The sequence below is a fragment of the Neopsephotus bourkii genome, unplaced genomic scaffold (genome assembly GCF_033783945.1).
Source record: "Neopsephotus bourkii isolate Nb327-2 ecotype Australia unplaced genomic scaffold, CSIRO-AGI_Nbou_v1 NB_234, whole genome shotgun sequence".
In the NCBI taxonomy this organism is placed as follows: domain Eukaryota; kingdom Metazoa; phylum Chordata; class Aves; order Psittaciformes; family Psittacidae; genus Neopsephotus; species Neopsephotus bourkii.
In genome coordinates this window covers 14,261,689-14,272,299 of record NW_026900744.1, presented here as the reverse complement: position 1 = coordinate 14,272,299, position 10,611 = coordinate 14,261,689, and the positions used below count along the sequence as shown (strand labels likewise).

The 10,611-nt window shown below is 48.3% G+C and overlaps 1 protein-coding gene across 16 annotated transcripts in view; it reads left to right on the top strand.

The window, feature by feature from the left end:
- The first annotated feature begins 101 nt into the window (after positions 1-101).
- Positions 102-10,611, top strand: part of PACS2 (phosphofurin acidic cluster sorting protein 2) — a 76,017-nt gene continuing 65,507 nt past the window's right edge. For 12 of the 16 annotated variants that reach the window (XM_061345411.1, XM_061345400.1, XM_061345399.1 and 9 more), the window contains exon 1: positions 102-269. In XM_061345411.1, the coding sequence (XP_061201395.1) occupies positions 142-269 (128 nt within the window). In that variant the 5' untranslated portion in view covers positions 102-141. Of the gene's footprint in view, positions 270-3,118; positions 3,212-3,976; positions 4,063-10,611 lie in introns of those variants that run through there. The other 4 variants (XM_061345408.1, XM_061345407.1, XM_061345409.1 and 1 more) reach the window with 4 other exon arrangements.

Sequence of the window (10,611 nt, the reverse complement as noted above, 5' to 3'; positions counted from 1 at the left end):
CATTGAGCTTCCCCCCGCTGTGATTTAGCCCCGCCCCGCCGAGCCCCGCCCTCTCACACGTGACGCGCCCCCCGCTGGGGCGGGGTGGCCGTGCAGGCGGCGGCGGCGGCGGCCCGGTGGGCGCGGGCCAGGCCGGCAGCTATGGCGGCGGCGGCGGAGCGTAGCCGCCTCAGCTTCCCGGGTGGCCCCGGGGCTCTGGGGCGGCCCGTGCCTATGAACCTCTTCGCTACCTGGGAGATCGACGGTTCCAGCCCTAGCTGCGTCCCCAGGTAACGGCGGACGGACCCTTCACTTTCAGCCGGCAGCCCCTGGGGATGGGCTCGGGCCTCTCTGACACGCCGAGGGTCGCAGGTCGGAGGCCTGTGCGTCCAGCCGTGAGGCCCCTGGGGCTGCTCCCGCAATCCCCTCTTTCCGCTCAGCTTTGCGGCTCTTCTTTCAATGTTAGGGTCCTTTTCCTCCGCTTTGGGGCGTCTCCCCGCACCTCATCTAGACCACAGCGGTGGGTGGGGCTCCTCGCACGCCTTCGGTGGGTTTTGGGGTGGGTGGGGAGTGCAGGGAGCACCCACTCTAAAATGAGGGGCCTGGGGTGGGCTGCTGCCCTCTGTCAGGTCTGTGAGGGGTCATTCTCACAGCGTTTGAGTGCCCCTCCAGAAAGCCTGGCATTGGCTATGTGTTGGTTGGCAGGGTTTGGGGTGTCAGGTGCCTTCTCATGTCAGTGCGCCCCGTGCCTCACCATCCCATGTGGGGTGTCCTGTTAATGGGGCCTTTGCCTGGTATATGACCCACATCAGCTGCCTCTGAGCAGACATCAGATTTATCTTCTGCTGGTTTTTCACCCGCTCCCAGTCTCGAATCTTTCCCCGCCTCTGGTGTCTGTGTATAAACACGTGGATGTGATCCTTGTGTGTGCTATTTTTTTTTTTAGCCCAAATGGGAAGGATCCTTTTGGCTTCTACAAAATTAGCACTCTCAGAGTCTGGCTTTTGAGGATTTAAAGGTGCTAAAGCTCAATCTTCCAAGCGCTACTTTCACTTTTAATGGGTGCACAGCAAGTAAGCAGAAAGGGAGCAGTCATCAGGCTGACCTCACAAGAATGTAATGTTTTGCAAGCTTTACGAACCCCCCCAAATCCCTCTGGCTTCTGCTCCATCTAAGTAGTAGGTTGGACTTGATGGCCACGTCCCAGTCTTGCAGTACTAACAGCTTGCTCGTGGGACTGATAGCTGTCTTAGCTTAAACATTACCCACAGTCATAGTGGTTTGACATCGTGGGCAGACAGATAGTGTGTGGTAGAAGAAAACCCAAGTCTGGCAGTTGCAGATGATTTTGGTGTATAACAGCTTATCTGTGCTGACAGTACCTTGGAGTATCTGTCGGGCAGCAACTTTCTCAGCTTGTGTCTTGTTTAGCCTTATCTGCAGTCAGAGGTCTTGGAAGGAGAATAGCACCAAGGGGAATGTGCCCCTCTAAGAAGTCCTTTTGCCATGGAAGGAGCTGCCTGTACAGGAGGTGCTGGAGGAGCAGATGGTGCTTTTTGATTTTTGTGCTAGATTCCAGTGTGATTTGCATTGACCCTGATGGTGTGTGGAGGACATGGAGGCCCTGTTGTAGTGCTGTTTTGAAAACTGTCTCCACTGTACCCCTTGACTATAGGGAGTTGTTAGGGTTCCTGTTTCATCCAACCTCATTACAATGGCTGCTAAACTGAAATAAAACCCCAAAGAAACAAATGTCAGTCCCTGCCAAGGACTTCTAGTTCTGCATTATCATCTGTGCTGATACTTGCAGATCTGAAAACAAGCTCCCAACATAGCTTCCTAGTTTGCATATATGTAGATGACCAGAAAATATGGTGTGAGAACACTGTCCCTGGCTTATTGTGATAGAGGATGGGTGCACCTGCTCAGGACTTGGCATTTAGGGTGGGTCCTGGGCCTGGAATTGCAGGAGATTTCGGACAGCTGGTCAAGGTGCCTAGAAGAATCTTAGTGATGCAAGGACATGTGGGTATCTGGGCAGAACTGGGGCTTGAGGGGAAAATTTTGAAGTCACTGAAGCAAGCTGTGAAGCAGGGGCGGGTGAAAGTACTCAGACTCTGTGTCCTGGGGCCTTAAGCATCAACTGGGGCAACTGGGACCTTTTAGGAACATACCTTTTGTCTGAAGTAATTTGTGTGTAGTGTGGGTCCCTCTGGTTTCAGCCCTGTTCTTGCCATCATCTTTGCTTGTTCTTCCTGGGTTCTCTTTTCTCCTAGAGCATAGGCTGGAGGAAGAGTGAACATCAGCTGCCTTATCTGCTGCTGCCCAAATGAGCAGGTCTTTCCATAGCCCTGCTGGATATGCACTGACCCACGTGGGCTGGGCAAGTGTGCAAGGGCTGCATATGCTGTGCAGTGTATGGCAGGTCTGTAGTTGTGGCTGTGGGTGCCAAGTGATTTTTGTTAATCTAAAGTGAAGCGGGGAGCGGCTGAGGTTGCAGTTTCTGCAGCAGTGTTAATCTGTTTCCACGGTAAGGTGTGTGCTGCATGCTGCATGTGCTGGGCAAACTGAATTCTGTAGCTGCAGTGGGGGTGCAGAGCTTGAAGGCTCAATTCTGTTGTTTCTATCATCCTGTGATGCTACATTGGGTCCATGCTTTGCATTTCATTAGAGGCTTTGCAACACACCTCTCTGTCAGAGAAGGGAGGAGTTTTAGCATCTTTAAGATATACTACTGCCTCTGTATTTTAAGTTTGTATTGTAATGATTTTTCTTGTACCACAACAGCATTTAAGATTATTTGTATTAAAGTGAGAGAGACTGGGATAAAACTGTTCTGCGGGGAAAACAATATTCAAAATGAGCTTGTTGAGGCAGCCATCTGTTGGGACACAGGGGGACGATGTAGAAGAGAGGGGGCCTTGGTGCGTGGTCAAGTACTGTGGAATTGCCTTGGTCTCTTCAGAGATTTCAACCAGTTGCAAGTTTCCCTGAGGGCTTCTGTTGACATGGCATCTCCTAGTTGAGAAGAGGCCTAAGCTTGTCAGAAAGTCAGAGGATTCCTGGAAGAGAGGCATATGCTTGGGGAGAGAGTATTTCTTCCTTCTCTTTTCTTTTTGGTACAATAATCTTTCCCCATTTCTAAACAGTTTCTCCTACAGGAAGCTGGAGCAGGAGAGGCAGGGTGGACACAGTGCCTGAAGTGGGCTGTGTGTGTATTGCCCTATATTAGGTGAGTGTTGAGGTGGAGGTCCTCATGTGAATGACATGTGCACTTCCCAGGTGATGGCCAAGAACTGGACTGTGAGAGGGAGAGCTCTAAAGCACGGCTCTTCAGCACACTCTTCTTTGGTGGGTGATTTACTGAAAGCCCATTCAGCTTGGGTGGGGTGTCAGTAAAATCTGGAAGGTTGCCTTGGCGCGTCCGTGGAGTTCCCTTGTGTGAAAAGGCTGTGCCTAAACTTGAGGGAGAATAATAGTGAAGAGTTACAGTGCAATCACATATTTTGAGTGCAGCGCAAGGTTAGGTGGTGTTTTGCAGTTGTGCTGGTTTCCCTTTCTCTTCTGCCATTTGCAGAAATGATTTTCTGATTTCTTTCTTCAGCACATGCAGCTCCTGGGTGTTTTGACCATAATGCTGCTGAAATGCAAGTACTTTGTTTTAGTCATTCCAGAAATGTGACTCAAACTGTCTCACTATTTGGGTGTAATCACTGCGTACCAGAGGGGAGAGATGCCTACCTTTTCCTGCTGTTTCTTCTGTGCATTCAAATCTTTTCCTTTGAGGAAGGTTACATTAAGTAAAGTTCTCCCTACCACCTCTAAAACTGAGTGATCTTCTTGCTGCATGACTGGGGAGAATCAACACCTCCCCTCAGTTCCTCACACTGAAGTGTTCTGTGGGTTTTGTTTTGGTTTTTTTTACCTTTCTAATCTCTTGATGAATGTGTGGTGTGAATGACATGGTGCAGCACCATCCCATCTTGAAGGAGCCTCATGAGGAGACAGCACCATGCTGTTCAGAGGAAGACTAGTCTTGGAGGAAAAGTTCTGTTGGAAGGGGCTCTGCTGGAGCAAGAGAAGGTGACAGTTGGTGCTTCCATCAAGAATAGGTTTTGGTTTAGGCTACTGCCTTAATTGTCACATACTTGAGAAAGTTCCTGCGAAGCTTTGAACTGTAAAGTGAAGCTGAATATGTTGAGCCTGAACTGCACATAGAGCAAGTGTGACCTGGTGACCCTTTGAGATGTGAAGGAAGGCTGTGGAACAGACCTAGGAAAAGATGGTGCTGGAGATACAAGGTTGTTGACCGGGCACTGCCTGAGCATTTCAGATGTCTGCTTGTCTCTGTAGCTTGCCTGCTGGGTGAGGAAACATGAAGGGAATCCATATGCATCCCCTGGACTTAAACAGGAGGTTGCTGGTGCAGGGATGTTACTGCTTTGGGTGTGCTGGGATGCCCTTGCAGTACATGGACTTTCACACCAGCCCGGGTGTGGACATACCCCAGGGTGATGGAAACTGATTGGAGTGAGGCTATGGATTCACAGCAGCTGAGTGGATCCTGCCAGTTTGCTCATGCCCTGGGCTATGTGCTGCTCTCCCTATGCCAGCTCCCGTCTTCTACTGATCTATCAGTTTCCTGTAGGTTAATGAGTTGCAGTGGTTTGCAGAGGAGTCTGTGAGCATGTAATGGTAATGGCACAGAGATGTGACCACAATATACCACTGGACCATCAGTGAGGACTGCGCTCCAGCATTCTACATGTTTGCACCTGTACATGATATTGGTTCTGTCTCCCAGCTGAGTGCTGAGGGGGTTGTGACCTGCGTGAAGTTCATTGCTGGCTCTTTTCTGTGAGGGTTTGCTGCAAATGTGCTCAGGGGGGAGAGGCTTTGCCTTTTGGTATGAAGGATGTGTGCCTACATTGGGAATGGGCACTTTTCTTGGCCAGTGAGAGCATGTTCTGACCTGGCTTGGGCGATGGTAACTACATGCTATATTGGCAAAGGAAGGTGGACAGCTTGCTAGAGTAGTAATTATGATCAGGTGATGCTACATAATTAGAAATGCTGATTAATTCAGGGAGGGAGAGGTGCTAATTTAAATGTATCTTGACCTCCTGATCTTGCAGTACACTAACTTTTAGGAGAGAATAACTCAGGATAACTGCTGGCATGTTCGTTGGGAGCTGACTCGCTTTTCAGTACATTTGGAACTAGGCAAATGTCTAATTACGCAGATGACTAGGTACGTTTCAGAAGTGCTTATTTGGAGGCTTTGTTTTGACTTTGAATAGGATGGAGTGGCTAAATTTTACCACTGAAGGCAGTTGAATACAAATGAGCACGCAGGATAGGCTTTGAAACAATTGCTAAGCCAATATTGAACATTTGACATGCATGAGGAAAAGCATCTGCAACTGAGCAATGGAGATGAAATGCTTGGGGTAAAGTGCAGTGGCTAAAACCAACCCTTTGATTCTTAGCCTATTTCTCCTCCTTTGTCTTTGTAGAAGAGATTAAGACCAAAATAATATTACTTCAGGCAAGTTCACTTGAACCCTTAGTGCTCCACATGCAAACCCTATCACAGTGATTACTAACTTGGTCATGGTGTATGATACTGCTGTGTGTAACTTGGACTCTTGTATTCAGTGGAAATAATGTTCTATTTAGAGGCAGAGTGGTTTGTTGAAGTCAAACTTCTAGTTAGACCTATTTTGAATCATCTTTTAGCTGACGTAAGGTGAAGCTTGTGTATGTGGAGAGCAGTTTTGAAAAAGTCTTACAATCTCAAAGCTGCTTAGTGAAAGATCTCTGGTTGGGATTGTACATGGTTTTCATCTGGACACTCTGCACATGCCCAGTGCAGAAGGGAGTGGAAGGAAAGGGCTGCTCTTTTGAAGGGCCTCTTTCCTTGCCTTCCATCAAGTGAAAGGTGCCCAAGGAACCTTCCGCTTGTGTTCCCTGGCAGGTCTGGCCCATGCGCTTGCAGCCCTGTGTGGCAGAAGGAGACCCTGCAGCTGCTTATCCAGGAAATAAAAGCTCTGTCACATGGAGCTGTTGATACTCCATCTTTCATCATCTCTTAGCAGGCAGATGATATCTGTGGCAAGTGTCTGGCTATATCAAATTAGCTATGAAATGATTTGCATAATAGATTAATCAACCAGCAACAAAACATCCCTCTTCTCTGCCAAGAAAAGCAAAGCAACAACTCAGCTGTTACAAGAGGCCATTATGTTTCTTGCAACCCTTAATCTTTCTTTTTGTAGGAGCAGCTCGTGCTTTGGCCTCACGCAGGAAGCTGGCCCCGCTCGCTGCCTTCATTTGCGTCACATCTTGGTAGCTTTTTCCAGTTCTTTTGGGACAAATTTTGCCACTGTTATGGTGACCTTCTAGGGAGCGTATTTCCTATGGAACTGGTGGCTGGCTGCCAGACAACTCAGTATTGCCAGGTCCTCCAGTAGCTTTTGCCTTTCCATTGACTTACTAAAGAGTGAAAATCATCTGGACCCATAGTGCTCCTTCAGAAGGACTCCATTTCCCTAGGAAGTTTGGGAGCAGTAGGACGAAGGGGGAGCAGGGAGCCTCTGAGAGCATGTAGCTGCGAGTGGGCAGGAACTGGTCACGGTATCTTATTTTTCTTGTGTTTCTACCTCCATATAAGCCAGCAATATGAATATGAACCTGTATACTCCTCCTGTGTGTCCTTGCTTGGTTGAAGAATGCTACTTCCCAAACAGGGCTGGGGGAGTTTTAGTCTGAATGGATCCTAACGTGCAGATGATAAGAAGCTTGGCTGTCTAATTGAATGTGATAGCATGAAGCTCCTCTCATAGTGAGCTTTAATTGGATTATGGTACTGTACAGTGGAGGCTTGCAGGGCATGCAGCCAGCTTCACAAGGAGAGAGGATCTTTGCTAATCGCTCATTTGTTTAAAACAGTGAATGGCCTAGAGAGCTATGATGGGCATGCTGTAGCCAGTAGCCCTGGAGGAGGGATTTCTCAAGGCTGAGGGTGGTTGATAACTACTGCACATACAGACCCTGTCCTTGGGTCAGTGCAACTGTAGTAGAGTCTGCAGATCAACCTGGTGAGCGTGAGTCTCAGGAAGAAGAGGAGATGAGCTCCTGTGTTTGGAAAAGTGGGTGCAATGGGCTCTTACTGCATGCTGGAGTCTGGAACCCATTTCCTCCTGTAGAACCACCTTAGCCTTTCCTGAAGTGCTTTGTGTGGCTGTCTCACTTGTCATCAGCTGTGCTTTACTTCTGAGGTTGCCTGCTTGTTCCTTTCCATCTAGCAGCTGGGAGCCTGCAGGCCAGTCTGACTTCCAGTGCAGTTTCTTGCAGGGCAGTAAGTATTTTGATCAAGAGCTCAAATGCCAGTACTGGACCTCCCCTGCTCCAGTGAAAAAGGAATCTAATTTTTAAAGTGTGCAGCAAAAATAAACATCAGAGCAGCTTGTAGGCTGTGCAGTTTGCTTAAGTGGAGGCTCTCATGCTTACAAACCAGAGCAGGAGTCTGCAGGCTATGAAGTGTGCTGCTGCTTGCCTGGCTTGGGGTGGTACAGAGTGGCTGTTGCACCTTTACAATGACCATGCTTTGGGTGCAGGTCCTGGCAGCTGCGTGCTTTATGGAAGTTCTGTCTTCCTGAACTGCTGAGTGGCTGTTCTTGGGAGGTTTTACACTGAAAATAGGAGTGTGTGTTTATATTTCAAAAAAGTTTGAAATCTGCATGGTGGCTCAGATCTTATTTCAGAGGAGTTGTAAAGGAAAATGGCATTTGTTCTCCTCTAAGCAGGCAGATTATCATAAAATATCAATTTTGATGTTGTGTGCAGTGTGCATAGCCTCTGTGCTGATTTGGAAGGATAACTGTCGTACAGATGTTTGAATGTGTTGGGAAATGCCTCCAAGAATGGTGTGTGCATTTTGGGCAGGGATCAGCACCTGGACACTGGCAGGTTTTGATCAACTAGCTGTGTTTCCTGCTTTGCTGTTGTTGGGAAATGGTCATTTAGCCACCTTTTCCTCAGTGCTCTAAGATGTGTGCAACCTCCTGGGCCTTGGGGAGGTAGTTTCTTTTGTTCCACAAAGGAAAAAAAAGAACAGACCTGGTGATTCAGGATGGATTTTTCTTTTAAGTGTGTGTTACTGGGGCTGGGGAGAGCTGAAGGTTTGAAGGTGTAAGGCTGGAAAGCCAAGTTGTCTATGTGCAGGGTGCAGTAAAACATGTTTTCACTTCTCAGCAAAGTAGTATGCTCTTAAAAATCTTATGCAGAAAGCCACTGTCTCCTTCCATCAGATCCCTTTGCTCTGTTAAAGTTGACTGTTCAAAAATCCTTCCCTGTTCTGTTTATTTTTCTACAAAGCCACTGCAGTGTGGGGGCTTTGGAGGTGCTCCTTGCTGTTGGTAAGTAAATGTCATGTGCAGGAGGGAGATTTCTAAAGGGATCTTTACCCTTGCAGGTAGAGGGCTGCAGATGAAGTCATGGGAAAACTGTGGCCCTCATAATGTGGTTCTGCCCTGTGTTCAAGGGTTTCTAGTGCAGGGTTCTCATTAATGACCAAACTGAGCTGCAGTTTGCACGTACGCTTCTCTGATATGTGTTTCCCAACAGGCACTAGGCTGGATCTAGATACAGAGCAGAGAATAACCCCCATTGGGAGATTCTTAGGAAGCCTTATCTATATATAGGCTATATAAGTCTGTATCCCCTTTCTGCTGAGAGGACAGTCTCTGCCTGGGGAACGTGGTTAATGCAGATGTACCTCAGTTTCTAAGAACCAGGCACATGTCCACGAGTGTCACATCTGCTGAGCCCTCTGTGAGTGATCCTGGTGGTGGGTTGCGTGGGGGAATTCTCTGCCGAAGGCCCAGCTGCACCACCCCATGCTGTGATCATGCTGTTGTGGCAAGCTGGTGACACGCTCCTGTGGCCAGCCAGGCTCATCCTCTGTGGGAGCATGCGGCAGCATCGATCACGGGGAACAGCTGTGATGGCTGTGGCACATTGTTTGCGTGGAGCTGCTGGTGCCGGCACCTTTGGACACGTTGGTCTGTTGGGTGCTCTCGTTGAGGTTGTGAGATCATAGCTTGGCAGTGGCTTGTCATGAAACAGCTCTTGTAGGGTTTTTATACCAGTACAATTTGTTTTCTTGCAGCTGCATACTAGGATGTACCGTGAGAGAAACCTGCACATACATACTACTGCTTCTGGAATGAGAATTCCAGTTTGCAGTGCTCAGCCCACCTGCTTCATCCTAATGCAGGGAAATGTATAGCAGGTGGTTTAGATCAGCAGTGGGAACACACAGGGAGGTGAACAAGGCTGCTCTTTCACACAGCAGTGTGGTCTTCTATTAATTTATGTACGGGTGCAGTTTCACAATTAGGATGTGAGGCCATTCCCAGTCAGGCTTCCTTTACATACAGTACATGACTTTTTCTAACTGGTTCACCACTGGATTTTGTAGGTGTCCTGCCAGCTGCTGAAGGCCAGTTTCAGAGGAACACAGCCTTCTCTCTGCTACAGAGTTTGCTGCCCTCCCTGCAGTTTTTCAGTGCATCTTGAAACCAAAGAAGTGAGACTCTGGGGAGCTTTGTACCAGCTTGAAACGTCACTGAACAGCTTCTGAGGTTCTGTTGGACCTGCTGGAGGCATGGTGTCTCTTTGGATGCATTTGGCTCTGGGACTGTGGGTCTAGGTGTTTGTTTTTAACAAAGGAGCTCCATTTTTGTACTTTGGAGAGGCTGATTACCTTCTCTTGTCTTTTAAGGAGTTTGTCTGGCAGCGCAACTCTTAACCCTGTTCGGGCTGGAGCCTTGACAAGGCATGGGCTGTCTTTCCTGAGACCAGAAAGTTGCAGGGCTGTTGGAGGACATTTCCTCACACGCATTTTTACAAATATAGCAGGATCGTTTGAGGTCAGTCAGTCTTGAGTTTCTTCAGGGAGAGCCTGCTCAGCTGGAGGTTGTGCCAGAGCTGGATTTGACTGCCTCTGGAGGGGCTGTTCTGAAAATGGGTGTCATTAACATGGGGTCTAATCTCAAGACAATCCTGTAAGCTTTCCAGCTCGTCAGATACGTATGCAGTCTTTATTTCACCTTGTCACATGTGTCCTGATTTCACTGCTGCTTCAGCTTTGGGAACTCATGGGTTTGTAATGGGGACAGGGACATTGCCATTCTCAGCAGAGCGATTGCAGTATCCTTTTCCTGGCTGTGGGGAGCCAACATCAAGGTGGTCTGTTTTTTACTGTGCCATCTGTGTAGTTTTGGGTGTAAGACACAAGCATTTACCAGTCCTCTGCCTGTTACAGCCAAGCTCTAATAGCTTGCTCACTGAAGGACTCTTTCTCAGATGTGCATAGAGGTGTATACACTGCCCTTACACTTCAGGTAAGGCTATAGCTAGCATTTACCAGCTCTTCAGAGGCTGATGTGTCTGGTGGCTCTTTGTAACCTACCTGCTTAGGCTTCTGCTTGCCAGCACCTTCGGCCTTGTCCCAGTGCAAGCATTTTGGGGTACACATAGTAAAGTGAGCCAGAGTAGAGGTGAGGAGGTGAGTTGTTTCAGCTGGATCAGTCCTCTGCTTTTCTTTGCTGCATGATGGTCCCAATG